The 21,907-nt window shown below is 40.2% G+C and overlaps 1 protein-coding gene across 11 annotated transcripts in view; it reads right to left on the bottom strand.

Moving 5' to 3' along the window:
• The window catches only part of LOC123871107 (eukaryotic translation initiation factor 4E transporter-like), a 33,212-nt gene that overhangs the window by 3,284 nt on the left and 8,021 nt on the right, over window positions 1-21,907 (bottom strand). For 4 of the 11 annotated variants that reach the window (XM_045914702.1, XM_045914695.1, XM_045914694.1 and 1 more), the window contains 23 exons: window positions 20,158-20,332; window positions 19,765-19,843; window positions 19,274-19,517; window positions 17,807-17,969; window positions 17,033-17,125; window positions 16,319-16,384; window positions 15,457-15,556; window positions 14,848-14,940; window positions 13,732-13,851; window positions 13,520-13,628; window positions 12,949-13,077; window positions 11,951-12,060; window positions 11,121-11,225; window positions 10,550-10,744; window positions 10,161-10,296; window positions 7,372-7,493; window positions 6,957-7,056; window positions 3,943-4,002; window positions 3,080-3,273; window positions 2,324-2,434; window positions 1,697-1,774; window positions 1,355-1,414; window positions 161-362 (listed from right to left, as the gene is read on the bottom strand). In XM_045914702.1, coding sequence (XP_045770658.1) covers window positions 161-362; window positions 1,355-1,414; window positions 1,697-1,774; window positions 2,324-2,434; window positions 3,080-3,273; window positions 3,943-4,002; window positions 6,957-7,056; window positions 7,372-7,493; window positions 10,161-10,296; window positions 10,550-10,744; window positions 11,121-11,225; window positions 11,951-12,060; window positions 12,949-13,077; window positions 13,520-13,628; window positions 13,732-13,851; window positions 14,848-14,940; window positions 15,457-15,556; window positions 16,319-16,384; window positions 17,033-17,125; window positions 17,807-17,969; window positions 19,274-19,517; window positions 19,765-19,843; window positions 20,158-20,332 — 2,844 coding nt within the window. Of the gene's footprint in view, window positions 1-160; window positions 363-1,354; window positions 1,415-1,696; window positions 1,775-2,323; window positions 2,435-3,079; window positions 3,274-3,942; window positions 4,003-6,956; window positions 7,057-7,371; window positions 7,494-10,160; window positions 10,297-10,549; window positions 10,745-11,120; window positions 11,226-11,950; window positions 12,061-12,948; window positions 13,078-13,519; window positions 13,629-13,731; window positions 13,852-14,847; window positions 14,941-15,456; window positions 15,557-16,318; window positions 16,385-17,032; window positions 17,126-17,806; window positions 17,972-19,273; window positions 19,518-19,764; window positions 19,844-20,157; window positions 20,333-21,907 lie in introns of all 11 variants that reach the window. The other 7 variants (XM_045914703.1, XM_045914697.1, XM_045914698.1 and 4 more) reach the window with 6 other exon arrangements.

The raw sequence follows: 21,907 nt of genomic DNA on the forward strand, positions 1-21,907 counted from the left end.
TACTAACACTACGTTTTCACCAAGGAATTATTTATTTTATTTAGAATTCTTTATTGTACACATAAATGGTGTTTTAGGAGGTTGCGCTTTTCTGTGCAAACTAATTTTGGCGATGCGACTTATTAAAGTGGTAGTACTGTAATAATTTAATGGGTCTCACCGTTGAGTGTCCTCTGGTGCGACTGCACTAGCAGTTGGTGCAGCGTGGTGCCGGCGCCGCGGTTGGCGCCCATGCCGCCCATGTTGCCCATGCCGCCCATGTTGCCCATGCCACCCATGTTGCCCATGCCACCCATGTTGTTCATATTGCCCATGTTATTCATATTATTTAGATTGTTTAAGTTGTTAAGGTTGTTCATGAGCTGTAAAAGAAGGGGATAAGTAAAGTAAAAGTAAAATGTTCTTTATTGTACACCAAATTTACGTAGAATTGTCTGTAAATGTAAACACAAGTGTAAATTAAAAATTTATAACACCCCCGACAAGTGAAGGTTACAGTAACTAGAAAAGAGCTGATAACTCTCAAACGACTGAACCGATTTTCTTGAATTATAGCTAAGAACACTCTCGATCAAGCCACCTTTCAATCAAAAAAAAAACTAAATTAAAATCGGTTCATTAGTTTAGGAGCTACGATGCCACAGACAGATACACAGATACACACGTCAAACTTATAACACCCCTCTTTTTGGGTCGGGGGTTAAAAATAATTTTTGTACAATATGATAAGGTAATTGAAAATCTTGAAGCGCTGTTCGAGTGCGGTACAATGACAGCTACAATGTCACGATCGCAATCACCTCTAATAGGGATGATGACTACTAGTCAAACAGTAACTTTTTAACCCCCGACCCAAAATGAGGGGTATTATAACCCCTATAAAAGGGTGGGGAGGGGTGTTTGACGTGTGTATCTGTCTGTGGCATCGTAGCTCCTAAACTAATGAACCGATTTTAATTTAGTTTTCTTTGTTTGAAAGGTGGCTTGATCGAGAGTGTTCTTAGCTATAATCCAAGAAAATCGGTTCAGCCGTTTGAAAGTTATCAGCTCTTTTCTAGTTAATGTAACCTTCCCTTGTGAGGGGTGTTATAAATTTTTAATTTACACTTGTTATCAAACATCAAAACGTTTGATTAGTAAGGGAGCTGGTATGAAATTCACAGATGTGACGTCATAAGCATTTGACGTAATTCGACGTACTTATATTTACGTTAAAATAATTAGCAAAGTTAAAACTAACAGCGGACTTGGATTTTATGAATTTTGGAAAGGGGGGGTCTTCCGAAAATTTTAACCAATTTTTGAGCAAGTAGGAGGAAAAAATGTTTTTATCTGAATAAGTCTCTACACTTACAGTACTGGACATTGGTTGTCTTTGCTGGGCGTGAGGGAATGCGCGATTTGCATTCGACATCTGAAAAATAAGGGTGTTTTTTTTTTTTTATGAAAATGTTATCGCACGCGGGATTTCATTTTGCCATGAGTCGCCAAAAAAATGTTCACCATAATACCATTTATTTAGTAATAAAAAAATGAGCTTTTAATTTGAAAGATGGCGACTTGAAAATATCTGTTCTGTTTGGCGGCAATTTTTTTAGCAGACGGAGATAACGCATACGTTACTTCCAGTCCAAGAAACTTAAATACCTCTAAGCTATAAATACTATAAGCCTCCCACGAGACCAAAAAATCTTACCTGCTGCTGGTTCATATAATGCTGCTGATAGTCAGGCGTTGGCGTGTAGCCCATAGGCGCCGTGCCGCTCTGGTTGCCCTGCAATGTCAAAAACATGTCAGAATTCTATTCTCGGAGAGAAGATAGTATAGGGCTGTCTCTGTTACGTAATCCCATACAAATGACAAAGACAAGAACTCAATGGCCGTTAACCTTTTTGAGTGACCAACCAATCTATCCAATTAACAAACGATCCATCGATCGATCGAAAATCTAACAGTCGATTGTCAAAAATTGAAAATTTTCGATTGTTCTACAAATGCGGAGCGCACAGGTCTTGAACTTGCAATAATTGCTTTCAATTTTCGATTAATTCGTTCCAGACCCGCGCTTTGCGTTCTCAGTAAAGATTTTGATTGTTTGATTGTTATTAAATAATAAGAACAATTGAATAATTCGATTGTTTTTTAAATGCATGTTGCATGCAGCTCAAGCGGCACGTGAGTAGCGTGCATCGCCTATGATTTGAGGCTCCCCTTCTACACCTCCTTTCAATGAGTCGTCCGCGCGGCGCCCAAAGACTGGGCTTCCTCCCTCCTCCTCCGCAGCACCTGTTCAAGTCGGCTGAACCAGTCAATGCGCGTGTACCTTTACGATGGGTCGTCCGTGCGGCTTGGGCGGCGCGTGGGCGGCGTGCGGCGCCCACAGTGACTTCGGGCTGCCTCCATCCTCCTTTTCTGCCGTCATCTTACGCAGCACCTGTTCAAAACGCGCAATTATAATAGCGACCACAGACTCGCTAACTCAGTGACCATCACTAAATGAAAACCATCAAACTCATTTGACATTTAGATGTCAAATGATTTTTGTGGCTTTCATTCAGTGATAATTACTAGTTAGTGAGAGAGCATTTTATGGATGGGTTGTTGTGATGGGTTGTGAAGGTTGTCATAACTTACAAAAGCGTTTGTTAAGGAGGAGGATACTGATTAACTGTTATTTTATTATAATTAACTTCGATAGAACCGAGTGTAAAAGAGATGGGTGTAGGCTGTATTAGTACTGTGGTGGGTGTGAAAGGGATGGGTGTAGGTTGTGATAAATTACTGAGGTGGGCATGAAAGCGAGGTGTAGACCGTGATAACTTACTGATGTAGGTGTGAAAGAGAAGGTGTAGTGTGCACTTACTAAGGTGGGTGTGAAAGAGAGGTTTAGGCGGTGATAACTTATCGATGTAGGTGTGAAAGAGACAGGTGTAGGCTGTGATAACTTACCGAAGTGGGTGTGGAAGACATGGGTAAAGGGTGCACTATATTACCGAGGTGTGTGTGAAAGAGATGGTTGTAAGGCGCCCTTCTTACCGAGGTGGGTGGAAAGAGACTGCTGTAGGATGTGATAACTCACCGAGGTGGGTGTGAAAGAGATGGGTGTTGGCTGTTTGGGCAGCTGCTGCACCGCTTGCTGCTGGTGGTGGATCTCGTTTTTCCGGCGGTAGTTCTCTTTCTGCTCCTCTAGCTTCTTCTTAATCAGTGCGTTTTGCATTATCGTTTGCGTATGCGCAGCCAGTTCCCGGGGAGATGGTATGCGAGCTGGCACACCTGGAAAAACATTCATTGTTGGGGGTTCCGCACAACAGACGGAAACGGAAAGTACGGAAACCAACTCCGAGAGAAGAAAGATAAGAGGGGTTCCGTACCTCAAAAAAAAGGAATAAAGGCTGAGTTTGTTGTGGGCTCTTCTCAGGCTTGGGCGCGTTTGGAACCCTCGTAGCTTTAGTTTTAAGTTTACGTAATTAATTATGACCGCTATATCATCTTTTAAATCGGACAAACAAAAGGTGTACAATAGTACCTACTTTGAATAAATGATTTTGACTTTGACTTTGCACAAAGGAACTCTCATAGGATCCCTTTGTTGTCTGTATGTCTGTCAGTCAAGAAAAGGGAATCAATAGGGTACTTCCCATCGAACTAGATCCTAGAATCATGAAATTTTTTATAGGTCTTGTACCACAAGGAAATTTTCTAAAAACCGTGAATTTGTGGTTACGTCACAAAAAAAATATTAGGGCAATAACGAAGGGATCCTATGAGGGCGAAGAGTTTTTCGAGCTTGAGTCTGCTTTTTTGGCTGAAAGCCAGCCCGCATTCAGCAAAAGCAATTATTATTATTGATGTCATATCGGGAAAAGTAATTCAGCAATATGCCAATAGTTAGGAATGTAACAGTGTATAGGAGCAGTCTATCTTCACCTTTAGATTTCCTACCTGGATGGTGCACGGCGAGGGTGTTGGGACTGGCGGCCATGATGGGTGAAACACAAAACGCTGCGTCCATTGAGGATACAAGGATATTTAATATTTTATACTAAGCATATCATTACTAGGTTCTACTCAGTGGCGTGCAGGTAGAGAAGGCATAAAAGCAATTATTGCTCATTTTTGACCTGCCTCTACTTCTAGCCTACGCTTTGTGCTGTTTGTCATGAGCTTGGTCTTTGACATATTCATCTCAAGTCCGACCCCGACGCTTACCTCGTTGAGCTCAGCAATCATAGCCCCCAACTCGGACGCTGACGAAGCAAAAAGGACTATATCGTCTGCAAACCGAAGGTTAGAAAGCCTTTTTTCCCCGATGACGATACCCTTTTCCATCCATTTTACTGCCAATTTCCTGAACACCTCCTCTAAAACTGTAGTAAAAAGTTTGGGAGAGAGTGGATCTCCTTGCTTGACACCTTTTTGAATGTGGAAAGTCGGCCCCGTTGAATGTATTTTGATGGATGCTGTGCTTTTGTGATATATTTGCTGTAATATTTTAATGTATTGGGATGGGATGTCTTGGCTATTTAAAGCTTCAAAAATTTTGGAGTGTTTTAAACTGTCGAATGCCTTTGAGTAATCTATGAATGCTAAATAAAGTGGAAGGTCGAACTCTAAATGTTTTTCAATTAATTGATTTATTGTATGGAGATGATCAGTGGTAGACAAGCCGCGTCGGAAGCCAGCCTGTTCAGCAGGTTGGTTTTTATCTAACTGTCCCGATATTCGATATTCTATTATTTTAATAAATGTCTTATATAAATGTGATATCAGGCTGATAGGACGATAATTACCTACATCTGTTTTGTCGCCTTTTTTGTGCAGTAAAATGATATTTGAGTGACAAAATTGTTCAGGTAAATTACCAGAATGTAAAATAGTATTAAACAATTTTGTTATATGTGGAAGTAATACAGTCTCACCTAATCTTAGTGCTTCTGTAGTAATTCCATCTTCTCCGGGGGCCCTACCATATTTCATACTACAGAGTGCACGATGGACTTCACAGTTTGAAATAGGTTCAATGTCCATCGAGCTTGTATCGTGATTTATTATAGTATCTACGGGGATTAATTTATGGTTGGAGTCGGAATAAAGAGATTTATAAAATTCGGTACTGATATGCAGAATCTTTGACCTATTTGTCTGTTTTAAACCTTTATGATCTTTTAACGCGTTGATGGAAGTTTTGTTATTCTGTATACCTTGAATGGCGGCCCTAAGGGAAGTGTTTTTTTCAAGAGCTGTTTGTACTATTTTCGTATTAGAGTTTCTTATGTCTTTTCGTATACACCTTTTGACTATTTTGTCTTTTGAAGCGTACTCAGGTGTATTTCGAGTCAACTGTTGTCTCTCCTCTATCAAAATTTTGGTTTCATGAGAAAGTTTTCTTTCTTTTTTCTTAACAGTTTTAACTTTTTGGCTAGCTATTTTTAAGTTATTGATGATGTTATTGTATTGTAGGTTTACTTCTTCGCATAGTGTAGTATCTAGGGAGCTAAAACTGTTTTTTAATTCCAAACAAAATTTATCTTTACTAGCCAAAAGTGAAATCTTGTCTATTCGTCGTATTGTGTTTTTAATTAAACGCATTCTGTGGAGTTTAGAGTTAAATTTTATTGTAGCGCGTAATATTCTGTGATCTGAGTTGAATTTAAAATTGTTTAGCACTTCAATATTTTTTATAATATTTTGATTAGAGGAGAGACAAAAATCGATCTCATTTTTGGTAATACCGTCTGGAGACATCCATGTCCACCTTCGGTGTGATTTTTTGTAGAAGAAACTGTTGCTAATACTAAGGGTTTGTCCAAAGGCAAATTGTAATAGTCGTTTTCCTCGGTCGTTTCTGGAACCAGAACCATGAGGTCCGAGGGTTTTTCCATCGTCGTTGTCTTGTTTAGATCCAATTTTTGCATTGAAATCACCCAAGATGAGATTCCAAGTTCCTTTATGTTGGTCGTAAGCTTTATCGAGTTGATCGTAAAAATCGAGTTGATCGGAGATTGAATATGTCCATGAATACATATACTTAGGCCAAATAGTCTCTTTTCAGGCGAGACAAGATAAAGAAGTTTCGAGACGCACCGAAAACGCCTGGAAGGGTTATTGGGCCATAAAAGATTTGATGAAGGGAAATCTTTCATTAAATCTAAAACGTAGACTCATGGATATGTGCATTCTTCCCATCCTCACATATGGTGCTCAAACTTGGTCTTTGACGGATCATCAAAAGTCCGCACTGAGAGTTTGCCAGCGGGCAATGGAGCGCAGCATCCTTGGAGTAAAGCTGACAGACCATGTTAAAAACAGCATACTGCGCTCCAAGACGCAAATAACGGATGTGGGAGACAAAGCTGCCAGACTAAAATGGAACTGGGCAGGACATGTTATGCGCATGTCCGATGAACTGTGGGCAAAGACCACAACACAGTGGATGCCACAAAATTTTAAAAGACGTCGAGGCAGGCCGAGGCGTCGCTGGCGAGACGAACTCGATGCCTACATGTCGGCCTGGCCTCAAATTTCTATAGACAGAGACAGGTGGAAGAAAGAAGGGGAGGCCTTTGCCCAACATTGGGACAGTTCGGGCTAATAATAATAATAATAATTTGACCTGCCAATAAATAGGTAACCACATAATATTCTGCGAATTCTATTAGGTTCTAAACTAAACGGACGAGTTAATTTAATGCTGTCCATTTCCGCAAGAAAGATTACCAAAAAAAAAAATTATTACTTCCCACCCCTTCGCTCACTCCTTACCCATAAGAATATTAATATGATCATAAGTAGACCCCAAACGAAATTGCAGTCTCAAAATTTTCGGAACTGTCCAGAAAAAAAATTGATATTACCTACTCGCAGAATTAATTTAATATTTTGACAGTTAAAAAGCAGACCGTCCCTTTCTACTAAAGCATTTATGAAGAGGATGGCACTATGATTAACTTTTTTACCTGGATGCGGCAACGGCGACAGTCGCAGTGGCTGGTGGTGGGGCACCACGAGATGAGGGGCCGCGCCCACGCCCGGGGGCAGAGGGGAACCGGCCATTTGCTGTAGAAATCACACGTTAGTTTAATACTTAGTTAAGGTGCATGAAACGGGTCTGCTTGCGAAACTCAAATTTAATTTGATTTTTCGCAATTTATACGGCATTCCGAACCAGTGGTAAATTATTTGACGATTCAAAAGCACTTGTAAAAGTTTATTTGAATAAAAATCTATTCTATTCTATTCTATTCTATAAACTAATACGACAAAGTAGGCTTATGGCATTCTAATTCCGACAATGGCAGTATCATCTTCACAGGATTACATAAAAAACTTTAATTGAAAGTGTTCAGTTTAAGAAATTGACCCTGAACTGACCTGTCTCTGCTGTTGGTGCATGCGGAGTATAGTCAACAGCACTTCTCGATGGCGACTCTGCAGTCCAGGGTTTCCTAGCTGCTGCATCAGATGCTGTGCCGTTATTTCGCCTGCCTTGAGACCTGCATCAACAACAAATGCTATAAATCCACAGAAATACTATAAATTTACGAGAAATACCAAAAATCCACATGAAATATTATAAATTCACGAAAAATCCACAAGAAATAGATTAAATCCATGAGAAATATTCTAAACTATATGATGCCCGCAACTTCAATCGCATGGATTTAGGTTTTTAAAAATCCCGTAGGAACGCCGCACTGTGTGTTATGAAGCCCTCTTTTCGGACATCGGCTTTTTATTCCAATAACGTGTAGATTTAATCATTTAAAACGATAGAGTAGAACCCTCGTGTGACAAATATGCTTAAGTTATGAGAAAAAAAATTTTGAAATTCGATAAATTTTTGCCGGGCATAAGTGAAAAAAAATTCCTACACTTTAACTAATCGCAATATTAATAAATGACAAAAGTAGCTTAAAAGGTTATCTTAAGCTTCATATATCAAAACTTTTACGCACCTTGTAACTTTCTTAAAACTAGAAATACACTGATTTTTTGATTTTTCGTTTTCATTTTTTTCTCCGTTATTCCGCAGTATTAGGAAAAGTTATTTCTATAGAAATACTGGTTTTTAATATTGCTACTTATCATAAAAAAACCACATCCAAATTCCGTGGAATCTAGATAATATGGCCTGTTTTAGTAATAACCGGAATTTTTGCCGTTAGGGTTATCAGTTATTCGAAATTTAAAAAATATCCGGTACTAAGATTTATTTTATTTTAAGTTGGAAAACCAACAGCTTAATCAAACTAAATAATCTTAAAACTAAGTAAATTAAAGCTATTAATATAAAGATTATTTAGTATTGTCATATACACGGTGAAATTTTAGTGGATTTAGAGCCGTAACTAAGTGAATCGCCCCTAGCAGTACTATCCATTTCGATTATTTATATTGACTCTAGTCTCAAAATGAATAGAAAAACTGGATCGATATATTATTGTTTGGAAAAATTCGTACTTTACTTCGGAACAGCGTGGTTGTCACGTGGCGCTCGGCCACTACTAATGTTTCTCACAGATTCGAGTTTGTGTCAAGATTTTTTTATCCAAAAAGTGTTTATTTTTCAAAATAAACAATCGTAGTTGATATAATACTTGAAGGCAATTCACTAAGCTACGGCTCTAAATCACTAAAATTTCACCGTAAATCTTAATCTTAATAATTAAAACAATATATAATCTTAATATATAAAAAAATGTACATATTTTGACTTATTAATAATTTATAACCGGTTGTTGAAAATTTTCAAAAAGTGTCAACCCTAACACAAAGAAATAATTGACTCTAACTTCTAGATTCCACGGAATTTGGATGTGGTTTTTTTATGATAAGTAGCAATATTAAAAACCAGTATTTCCATAGAAATAACTTTTCCTAATACTGCGGAATAACGGAGAAAAAAAATGAAAACGAAAAATCAAAAAATCAGTGTATTTCTAGTTTTAAGAAAGTTACAAGGTGCGTAAAAGTTTTGATATATGAAGCTTAAGATAACCTTTTAAGCTGCTTTTGTCATTTATTAATATTGCGATTAGTTAAAGTGTAGGAATTTTTTTTCACTTTTACCCGGCAAAAATTTATCGAATTTCAATTTTTTTTTTCTCATAACTTAAGCATATTTGTCACACGAGAGTTCTACTCTATCGTTTTAAATGATTAAATCTACACGTTTTTGCAATAAAAAGCCGATGTCCGAAAAGAGGGCTTCATAACATACTGTGCGCCGGTACCTACCTAGCTATGCTTACAATTGCTTCGAATCTATGCACACCACTGTTCGTCTGATCAGTTACTAATTAAAAAAAAAAAATTATTAAAAACTAGACTTGCAACGAATAGTACATTCGGCAGTATACCGAATAGCCGAATAATCGGCAAAAGTATTCGGCCGGATTTTAGCGCCAAAAACTTGTACAGACGTGATTGTTTCGCACTCCTTTGTCTTGTTCTAATGTACTCATCGCTCTGAAGTTGGGATGGTCTACGAGAAAAAAAGAAGTAAACTACTTCCTAAAAATGCAGAAAAGTTAGTCTTTCTGCACCATAACCTTCCCCTTCTAAATTTTGATTATGAAAATAATTCAAATGCATAGAAAAATTCTTAACTTGTTTAAAACAGAAAATGATAAATTATGTGCCTGTTTTATGTACCAATGACTACTTAATAAATGATTATAAAAGAAATGAGAACCTCACCCTTCTAAATTTTGATTACCACAATAATTCAAATACATAGAATCCTCCATTTTTCCAATTCAGAAGATGATTATGTACCTGTGTTATGCACCAATGACTACTTAAATGAATATAACAGAAATGAAAATATGAATATATACGTAATCAATCGATTTTAATTTTTCATTTTACCAATTATTTCTCTACGACAAAATATATTATTTAAGTATTCGGTATTCGGCCGAATAATATGTAGATATTCGGTATTCGGCCGAATATAATAAAAGCAGCCGAATAGGCCGAATACCGAATAGTAACCGAATATTCGTTGCAAGTCTATTAAAAACCCACATACCTCTTTTGTACCCACATTTTAAGTGTTTTTCTTTTTTGTAACCTGTCACTTGTGTTTTGTGGTGCAATAAAGTATATACATACATACATACATACATACATACATACATACATACATACATACATACCATGTATAATAGCCTGAGCTTCGGGCCGCTGCAGCAAGTCACGGTCGCACGGTGGGGTCATGCCTCCCATTGAACCCAGGGGATTGCCGAGAGGGTTACCCAGGGGATTGGGGTCTCCCCCCGCCTGTTGTTGACGCTGAAACAACGGACTCATATCAGGAAAGTAGTACATATACACTGGAGTCGATTCTCTTCTTTTTCTGTAAACTAAAAAATTTTATATAGCTAAAAAAAATAGAACGGAATTACATACTTACATTTGCTGCTATTGCTGCCGCTTTTGTTTTTAGTGCTGCCGCTGTTGTTGTTCTTGCCGCTGCTTTTGCTGTTGTGTCTGCTGCTGTTGTTATTGTTGCTCCAAGTTACAACAAGTAATATTTCAAGCTTACCTGCTGCACCTGCAAGAGCTTGTATAGGAGCTCTTGCGGGATATGCGGCGCTTTTTGCTGTTGTTGCTGTTGATGCTGATGCTGATGCTGCTGTTGTTGCTGTTGTTGTTGTTGTTGTTGTTGTTGTTGTTGTTGCTGCTGGTGCTGCTGCTGCTGCTGTTGCTGCTGCTGCTGCTCCATGCTTTTGTTCAGCATCTAAGAAAAATAGAACACAATAAAACTTTCTCCGTTTTAAAAATTTACCCAAACACAATGTTTGACTTTCTTGGCCGCAATAGTTCTACTAATATTATAAACGTGAAAGTTTGTATGTATGGATGTTTGTTTATCTTTCACGCAAAAACTAGTAAACGGATTTGGCTGAAATTTGGAATGGAGATAAATTATACCCTGGATTAACTCATAGGCTACTTTATCACCGAAAATCAGAGTTTTGAAAAACCTAAATCGACGCGGACGAAGTCGCGGGCATCAGCTAGTATGAAATAAATCGTACCCCAAAAGCTTTCATAACAACAGTTTCAACATAGTTGGCGAATTGGACCAAAATGACTCTAGGCTCTAGACTTACCTGTAAAAGGCTCATAGGCGGCTGCGGTTGCGGTTGTGGCTGCGGTTGCGGCTGCGGTCGGGCTGGTTCTGCGGTTTGTGCCTGTCCACCCGACACTTGCGCTAGCTGCAAATAAATTCAATCGTTTTCTTAAATCGCAACTCATTAAAACGTTTGGTATAATCTTTAAAACTGTCGGAATTGTTTGATCAAGAGGTCCTGATTAGTTTAGTTGACAACTTTATACTGGTTTCCAGTCATTGCCACAGTAAAATCTAATTATATTATTTAAAGGAAAATATGTTTGACTGATCTATCAATGCACAGCTCAAACTACTGGACGGGTCGGGCTGAGGCACGCAGATAGCTATTAGGACGTAGTCATCCCCTAATTTTTTTTTTTTCAAAACTCCAACTGCTGGAGATAGGCCTTCCCAAGAGCGCGCCCCAAACACGGTCCCCCGCCTTCCTCATCCACCCGCTTCCCACCACCTTCTTTAGGTCTTCGGTCCAGCGGGCTGGACAACTTCCCTAAGGGGCCAAAAAACGGTTTGAAAGTGTAGCCTAGCCTAGGACTTCGTCTGTGTTGGTGTTAGCTGGCGGGCGTGCTCTGCCTTTTTGAAGTGTTTTTTTTGTTAGAACTGACTGGAAAGCGTTCTAAGAGGGTGCCGTGCGTATGTCGGCGAGCGCCGGCTCAGACGGGGTCCATACTTGTATAGTTTAACTAACTTGTTACAAATAACTACAAACTTGACATTGGCTAATCTTTGTAAAGCCAGACGAGAGAAAAAAAAAAGAAAAAAAAAGCCTAGCCTAGCTAGTATGTTATGATGAAGAGGTTGTATACTCACAAGTCTATTAAATGCCGAGAGGTCGTTTTCGGGCGGCGGCTGGTGCTGCGGCCTCAGGCGCGCCTCCAGCTCCTCCAGACTATGCATCTTACTGTTCACTGCGTTCATTTCTGCAACAACGACAATGATTTTATTAAGCCAAGAATCACACTAATATTATAAAGGCGAAAGTTTGTATGTGTGTGTGTGTGTGTGTGTGTGTGTGTGTGTGTGTGTGTGTGTGTGTGTGTGTGTATGTTTGTTACTCCTTCACGCAAAAACTACTGGACGGATTTGGCTGAAATTTGGAATGAAGATAGATAATATCCTGGATTAGCACATAGGCTACTTTTTATCCCGGAAAATCAAAGAGTTCCCACGGGATTTCGAAAAACCTAAATCCACGCGGGCGAAGTCTAGTAGGTTCATATGACACTATTTGGTTTTTTTTAAAATTCAGATACAAGTCTGCCCTTGGCGTCAATCTCACCTGGTGGTAAGTGGTGATGCAGTCTAAGATAGAAGGGGTATAGCAGTTTTTCATTAAACCCATACTCCTTTGATTTCTACAGGGCATCGCATCGGAACGCTAAATCGTTTGGCGACACGGCTTTGCCGATAGGGTGGTAACTAGCTACGGCCGAAGCCTCCCACCAGACCAGACCAGAAATTTAAAATTATAAAATTAATTTTAAATTTATCACCAGACCAGCGCTTACCACTGCGCCAAGGAGGACGTCAAAAATTGGTAATTAAATACTACCAGACATAACGCACAACTGAGTAGGTTTCTGTGGTACTGGAGTTGTGCGGGAGGGTGTGATGACGTGATGCTTGGTCTCCGGGCGTCGGGTAGATAGATAGAAACACTTTATTCCACGCAAAAACACATGTAAAGGATCACAACACAGAAAGAACAGGAAAAACAATTGTGTGCAAAGGCGGCCTTATTGCTTGGAGCAATTGCTTATTGCTTGGGTAGATGGGCTGGGGCTTGGTTGAGCTGATAGAACTGCTACCTGGTCTATGGTCTGTGTCGGCGCTGGCTCGCCGCAGCAGGTCCAGCAGGGACGGAGGCGCTCCGGGCGTCGGGTAGATGGGCTGGGGCTCCACCACTGGAGGCCTGTCATTGGTTGAGCTGTCCAGATCTGTGACAAGTTACATTATTATTTTAATCGACTTTATGCATACTTAAGTTAAACTTAAAGCGTGAGGCCAATTTTCGACAGGAGGTGGATAGGTGAATGGAAACATCCAGATAGTCATTGGGAGCCACTGGATACAAGCTGCAAATTTTTAGTTCCATTCCTTTCCATTAGCCTGTAAGGCCTTCCAAGAGCGCGTTACTAAACACGGTCCTCCTTCCTGATCCACCCACTTCCAGCCACCTTCTTCAGGTCATTGGCCCAGCGGGCTGGAGGTCGCCCAACACTGCGTTTACCGGTCTACCCCATCGGCCGACGGTTCTGTGATTGGCTTGACCTGCCCAATGCCACTTCAGCTTGCTAATCCCTTAATCTTTAGTGGACTTTAAGATATGGTCAGCAGTGATCGGCGATGCGATGGTGACCAGTTATAGTACCAGCTTACCATCTATCATAGTATGCAGCAATCGCTCGTAGTGGCGGTCGGCGGGCGGCGGGCTATCGCGCCGGAACCAGCGGCTGAAGCGACTGCCCTCCGTCTCACTGCCACCATTCTGTAAGACAAGTTTCAAGTCAAACTTCTTTATCTTCTTCCTTTAACAAAAGGGACAAGGGTCAAAGAGGCAGAATTTGTAGGGGCTAGGGAGTCAAACTTACAGTGAGCATAGCCACATCGGGTATGGAATCAAACTTGAGGAACTCATCTAGGTTGAAGTCTGGCTGCTCCGGAGGCTGAGTAAGCTCCTCGCTCTTCGACTCCACTCCTGAATCTTTGTCCTGCAATGTAGACAACATATTGGCACTGACAATCATTACATCCTGGGGCCCTATTACCACCGCTTAAAGTAATAATGTTTCAATACTGTTTTGACAGCTTCATACAAATTTTATATGAAAATGTCAAAACAATATTAAAACATTACTACTTTAAGCGATGGTAGTAGGGCCCCTGATTTCCTCACATGATCTGTCTCTGGATTATGAGGGTGAAGAAATACGGTATTTGCCTATGTCAAAAATAATTATTATTTCTCAGTTATTATTAAATAGAGGGCTTCCAAAATATGTAAATAAATATAAATATGTACATATATTGTATACTAGCTGATGCCCGCAGCTTCGCCCGCGTGGATTGGTCAGATCCCCTGCAGCATCAGGATTGAGGAGTTGGAATCCAAATTTTTTATGAAACAATGTCGCAAAGTTCCTCTGTCGATTCAAAAAGAAATGGCGCAAATCGGTTCAGAAATCTCGGAGAATGTAGAAAAACACAACTCCCTTTTTGAAAGTCGGTTAAAAAAGTAGCCTATGTTACTCCCTGGTCAATTCTCTACTTGTCTGTGAAAATCCCGTCAAAATCGGTTCAGCCGTTCCAAAGATTAGCCTTTTCAAACAGACAGACAGACAGACAGACAGACAGACAGACAGACAAAAATTTTAAGAACGTGTGATTCAGTTATGGTATCGTTCAAATAACCATATGAGCTTAATATGAGGTAGTTATTTCGAAATTACAGACAGACACTTCAATTTTATTTATTAGTATAGATAGCCCTTTTGGATCACAACGTCCACGTCAACGTCAGTTTTTCCAACGATGTGCCCAGCCCATTGCCATTTCAGCTTCGCAAGCCGTTGAACTATGTTGGTAACTCTGGATCTCTTACAGATCTCCTTTCTGATTTGAGCACATAGAGTAGAAACTTCAAGCATAGCTCTCTCTATCGTCTGCCGAGTGTCTTTAAGCTTAGATCAGGGTGGAATTATACGTACATTGCTATTGTTGAGGGACTCGGTGGGCGGCGCGGGCGAGGCGGGGTCGGCGCGCCAGCGCTCGGGGGAACGAGAGCTGCCACTGCTCCATTTCTGAACAAGACACATTTATAAATAAACTAGACTGGATGATGCCCGCGACTTCGTCTGCGTGGATTAAGGTTTCTTAAAAATCCTGGATAAATAGTTGCCTATGTCAGTTTCCGGGATGCAAGCTACCCCTGTACCAAATTTCATATAAATCGGTCAAAGAGATGGGCCTTTAAGAATCCTGTGGGAAATCTTTGATTTTCCGGGATAAAAAGCCTATGTCCTTCCCCGGGATGTAAGTTTACTCTGTATCAAATTTCATCGAAATCGGTTAAACTGTTGGGCCGTAAGACAAACTTTCGCATTTATAATTGTAATGGATTCAATTAAACTTTTACAAGTACTATTAAATCGTCAAATGCATCTACCACTGGTTAGGCATGCCGTTCCTACCGAGAAAACCCAGGATTCTGCAACTATCTGTAGAATCCTTCGTATAAGTTCGAATAGCATCATCCAGTGTCTGCATATGGAGACCGCGACAAGTACGCATTTGCAACGGAATGGAATGGAACTTACTTCGTTATCCTTACTGCTGGCAGTGCCGTTTTTCTTGACCGGCTCGTCGAAGCCGCGAAGCTCGATCGTCTCCAGCTGAGATGTCGGCCCTCCACTAAACCTAATGTACAATAATACAGGGTGTAACTAAAACGCTAGCAAAAACAAAGAACACCAAGAACAAATAAACGAAGACAGGTGATAGTACTGATGATTATTGATAGGATACCATTAAAAAAATGAATAGGCACCTTCTAGGTAAACGCGGCCCATCTTAGACCACATCACCACTTTCCATCAGGTGTGATTGTGGTCAAGCGCTTACCTATAGTGAATAAAAAAAAACCAGTCAAGTGCGAGTCAGACTCGCGCACCGAGGGTTCCGTACTCGGTTTTTTTTCAGACATTTTGCACGATAAATCATAAATTATTATGCTTAAAAATAAATAAAAATCTGTTTTAGAATGTACAAGTAAAGCCCTTTCATATGATACCCCACTTCATATAGTTATACTTGAAAATTGAAACTCATTTATTTTTTTGTGATGTAACCATAACTTCACAGTTTTCGGATTTTTGCCTTTACTTGTGCTATAAGAGCTACCTACCTACCTACCTGGGTCAACGGGAAGTACGGGAGGTTTTCTTGACAGACACGACAGATGGACAGACAGACAACAAAGTGATCATGTAAAGGTTCCATTTTTCCTTTTGAAGTACGGAACCCTAAGAACTACGAAAAATCTTGTATTTTTTAGAACTTTAGTGAAGTGCGGCTAATTGGCTCCAAAAAATATTGTAAGTCTTTAGATATTTCTTATATTGAAAAAATAAATAGTCACCTGGACAAACTTATAGTTACGTAAGGTTTATAGATCCTTACCATTCTGGTTCATCCTCCTTATCATAGCGTCGAGAGTAGCGACCACCTGATCTACGGTTGTCCTCTCTGAAACAATATAGATTATAACCACTCTAGTTTATGCCCGCAACTTCGTCCACGTGGACTACAAAAATTTCACTCTTATTTTACCCCGTTATATTTATTGCATTACACGTGCAATTGATAATAAAATTAATGTCGTAAGAATAATTTCGTGCCACTAATTTTGTAGTGTAAATTCCGCTTTAGAGTAGAAATAAAGTTGATAATTAAAACCTAACTGCGATATTTTAATAAACGCTAAAATATTAGAGTAAAATAGTTTTTTTGTCCCTTGGTATATTTTAATGTTGTTTTACATTTATATTCTTGAGCTCAGAATTTTCTACTCTTTCATTTGACATCCCACTCGATAACAATAGAAAAAAAATTTTGGTGACCTACACTTTTTTTGATGCATCCATTAGGTCAATTATTTTAAAAATTAAATAATTTTAAATATAGCCTATGTCACCTGGACCTTTATAACGAATCAATTGACACCTCATTCATCAAAATCGGCCCAGTAGTTTAGGCGCTACGGTGGAACACACATTCTGGAAGGGAGGAAGGGTTATGATTTAAGCAGTTTATGTATGTATGTCATACATAAACTGCTTAAATCATAACCCTTCCTTTTGTCTTTGCCGCAGTCGGGTAAAAAAATGAACATACCTTTCGCGCGTCTTCTCGTTGTTGAATCGATCTTCCCGTTCCCTCTTGATATCAGAAGTATAGGTGTCTCGTCCAAACGAGCGGCGCTCGAATCTATGACCAATCAAATTTTTTTTTTAAACTAATCTGAATAAAAAAACCGGCCAAGTGCGAGTCATACTCGCGCACCGAGGGTTCCATACTACAGAATAAATAAAACGGTAAGAATCACTTTTGTTAACGAACCGCAAAACTAACATTGTTTGTAGAGGTTTATTGTTAATATTTAAAAAAAAACTATGATAGTTAGAACAAAGGTTTTATTTTTTTCCTGTAAAATATACACGATCGATTCTATCGACCTTAATTATTTCAGATCCCCCCACCCACTAGGTGGCGTGTGGAAGTCCCTACAAGAGACCTGTATCCAGCAGTGGACGCCTATCAGTTTTCGATGATGATGATGATGATGAATAAAATCTTATGACCTATCTAAGGTTTCCTAAAAAAATCGATAAGGGCCAGGGTTCCTGCGCTACAAAGATTGAAAATTCAATGGATGCCTGAAATCGACCCACTACAAACATCCGTAGTGGTACGAAAGGTCTACGTACCGGTCATCGTTGGTCCGGCGCTTGTCACGCTCGCGCGGCGGGCGGTATGGTTCGGTGCGGTCCTCAAGTCGACTCTCCCCTTCTTCCCCCCTATTGGTCAGCACGCCCCGTACCGTGATGCGCACGGATCCATACGTGGACTCACTACAAACATCCGTGGTGGTAGGAAAGATCTACGTACCGGTCGCCGTTGGTCCGGCGCTCGTCACGCTCGCGGTCGCGTTCACGCTCGCGCGGCGGACGGTACGGCTCGCTTCGAACCTCGGGTCGACTCTCCCCTTCTTCCCACGCACCGGTCGGCACGTCGCGTACCATGATGCGCCCGGATCCAATGCGTCTACCCACTACAGACAAAACATTTTTTATTTTGTTGATTTGCCAAGAGATTAATACACGAAATTAAAGCAAGAATTAAAATGGACAAAGAAAATTATTTGAGTACACACACTCCAGTTGTTCCTTTATTACTGAAGATCACGATCCTGCCAAGATCCCATGCCTCGAATGGAACAGCTGTTTCCATTTCTTTTTATAGTCTTCTGCGTGGGCATAATAGCCTGGAGAAGCTGATTGTTATGGCCAAGACTTAGGGCAGAAGAGGGAAGGGCTGCCCACCTACAAGATGACAACTCCAACCTCCAAAGAGGTTGAAGAATAGAGACTTTCATTCCCCATTCAACCACTTAGGTGGTGAACTTTTTAAAAACCCTGAAACATTATACTTCTTTATTTTTAACCAAAAGCCCATAATGTTACATTTGACTATATTGTCACAAATCACTTTAAAAAATGGATTCATTCAATCAATCATTTACAAAATGAGATTACAAATTGTATTCTCATTTAGGCTCATTTCTTTATATTTTTGGAAGTAGATATGAGTATAACTGTTGGCAGAATATACAATGTTATGTCAAAACTTAAAACATACATCACCTATAGTCTGCCGTTTTAATCTAGGCCTTGTAGAAAAGATTAAAGCATTCACATATGAAACATATTAATGCTAGGCAGATATGCATAAAGTTATACACATATAGTTTTATAACTTTATGCATATCTGTGTAACTTGGCCATAGAAAATAATTTTCCACAAATCAAAAAAATTTGACTTTACAGGAGAAAGATGCGAAACTTCAATTGATTTGAAAATGAATATCATTCTCGTAACCCATACTAATAACATTACAAAGAATGTGTGTGTGCCTGTCTGCTACTTTTTAACTGCCTTCAAAACCGAGGCAGTTCTTAATACGTCAGAATCTTTTTTTTAAATGTAAGTTCCCTGCTTACCCGAAGACGCCTGGACCAATTTAGATTTTGTGTTTTGTTTGAAAGGGTATACTTCCCAGGTAGTCCCATAGAAACTTGGTGAAGATCTGAGTAGGTAATATCTTCAGAGATGGAGAACAGAACTCCTCAATGGATAAGAGTAAATTGCTCTCAATCAGTGAAATATAAGCTATTTCACTGATTGTGAGCTCTTATTACTCTTATTCTTTGTAGGTTTTAAATTAGGCATAGCATATTATTTTAATACAATTTAATACAAAAAACAAACACAGCCCAACCTTTTAATCGATTTTGAAATTTTATACAGCTGGCATTCCAAAGATGGCTAAAAACTTTTAAATCAAAGAGTTCCTACCTTGCTCCGTCTTCGGCGGTATCGGCACGGTGGGCAGAGGGGACTCCGGCCGCGTGCGCGCCACGTGCGGCGGCGGCGGCGCGGCGGCGGCCGGGGCTCCGCAGCCGGACGTGAACGAGCGGCGCTGCGGAGACAGCACGATGCCGCCCGCACTCGTCTCGCTCTCCTTGCGCACGCGCTCGCGCGGGTCGGCCGACCGCCGCTCCCGATCCCGATCGCGATCACGTTCCCGACCATACACACCCTGCAAAAAAAAAATCGTAAGGTATCGTAGGACACCCGACAGAAGCGAAGATGAAGTCTTGAGTGTCAGAGATAGAATACAGTTCACTTCTGGTTGGTTACTGTTGTACTCTGTCTCGCTTACTCATATGGACAAGAATACGCTTCGCCCAGCTTATGAAGTGCCGCGTTCATTTCACTTTGAAAATAATCTGAAATAATTCAATTTTCTCAATCGGGAGTTGGAAGGAGAGGAAAATTTTAATTACTTTATGATTTTCCACGGGTGCATCTCCCCTGCCTCCCTTATCTTCTTCGCTCGGTGAATCAGAACGCCTCTTCATAACCCTGAAACAATAATTTTTGTCAAGCTTTGTTTTTTTACCACAACTTACGGAAATCTACACAACATAGTAGACCTATCGTCAGTGAAGTTCTAACAGTGCGTAGGTTATTTTTGGTGGGTTTTAACATTCTATTCTATTTCGGATTTTTTTTTTTACTTGTGCTATAAGACTTGCCTACCTGCCAAACATGAATCTAGGTCAACGGGAAGTACCTATCCTTTAGGTTTTCTTGACAGACACAACAGACAACGAAGTGATCTTATAAGCGTTCCTTTTACTACAGCAGCCTATGGAGTATATCAGTGAAGCACTCACAGTGCCAGCGTGTCGTTGCCCGCGAAGGCGTGGTCGAGGCCGCGCTTGACGAGCGGCGAGTTGCGCAGGCGCATGAGCTCGTCGCGCGCGTAGCGCAGCATGCGCCGCACGGGCCCCACCGCCAGCACCGCCGGGTCGCCGCCGCCGCCCGACCCGCCACTCTCATCATGACCTGCTGACAACAATAACTCAAAATTTAAAAAACCCCTGACACAAAAACCTCTAAAAAAAAAAAGACAGAAAACAAAGTGATCCTATAAGGGTTCCGTTTTTCCTTTTGAGGTACGGAAGCCTAAAAAACTAAATTAAAATCGGTTCATTAGTTTAGGAGCTACGATGCCACAGACAGATACACAGATACACACGTCAAACTTAAAACACCCCTCTTTTTGGGTTGGGGATTTAAAATACATTTATTACTATACAGCATTAACAATCCACTGGGAACTCTTTCCCGGGATTAAGGCTAGGTCCTACCCAGCTGGTCGATTCCGGAGAAGCTGCGTCAATCATTTGAGTTCATGAGTGCTGCGTGAGGATTTCCTCGACGCTAGTAGTAATATCGATGAATATTTTGCATTCCGAATTCAGCACGTATAGTCCTTTATTGTCGTTAAATTCGAAAACGACTCCGGAATATAGAATTTCTTTGTACAATCGCAATTGTTGAGATTGGCTCAATTTATGGAACTCTTGTTGCAATAATGCATTGTAGCCAATAGCGAGAGAGTGTCGGCCAATCAGAGGAGATTGCGATTGTCACACTCTTGCTGTCATTTTATCGTAATCGAAGGCTGTCATATTAATTTTGACAGCTTCACAGGATAATATTTTGGTTCAGAGACGGAATGTGGGTTCGGCTATCCTTTCCATACCCGGCTGAGTTTGTTGTGGGCTCTTCTCAGACTTGGGCGCGTTTGGAACCCTCGTAGCTTTAGTTTTAAGTTACGTACTTAATTAATTATCACCACTATATCGTACAAATTTAACAATTTCGACCATCAAAACGAGTGCAATTGTACCTACTTTGAATAAATGATGTTGACTTTTTTTGACATACATTTAATTCAATGCTATTTTGATTGTCACAGCCAATAGCAGTGTCCACAACAGTCAACGTTTGTTCCATCCAGGAATAGCAATACAAGTCAGCATTATCTAAACAAAGTGACATTTTGCGTGGGAGATGCGCAGCGCCGTGCTCTCTAAGTCTAAACACAATAATATGACACGCCTGTAAGGCCGAAGCCTCGACAACAGCGGAAGGCGGTGCGGCAGATGACCTACATTCAATATAATTAGGTAAAAATGTAAACGACTTCGACTAATCCAACGCTACGCGGGGATGGCACAACATGTTTTCTTCCACTCTCTTCTATCATCCGTCAACGTATTATCCATCCCTTTTATACGCATATCCTCTTTCACACAATCCATCCACCTTTTCTTTGGTCGTCCTCTCCTATTTTTCCTTCCACAAAAATGTTAACGACTCCATGACAAAAAAAAATATACTCGAATAAAGTCGTCCACTTGCTCCAAGAGGCAAGACACACGTTTTATGCGCTTTGAAGTTAAATAAATAATTAATGATAATGTGCAATAATAATTAGATGGTAAGAAGTAGGCACTTTACGACCTATATTCAATGTAATTAGGGAAAAGTGGGTAAAAATACAAACTAGTCCAATTCACTACCTAAAAATTCTACCAAGAAAAATAATACTCGAATAAAGTGGTCCAAAGCCAT

The sequence above is a fragment of the Maniola jurtina genome, chromosome 13, assembly GCF_905333055.1.
Source record: "Maniola jurtina chromosome 13, ilManJurt1.1, whole genome shotgun sequence".
NCBI classification, from domain to species: Eukaryota; Metazoa; Arthropoda; class Insecta; order Lepidoptera; family Nymphalidae; genus Maniola; species Maniola jurtina.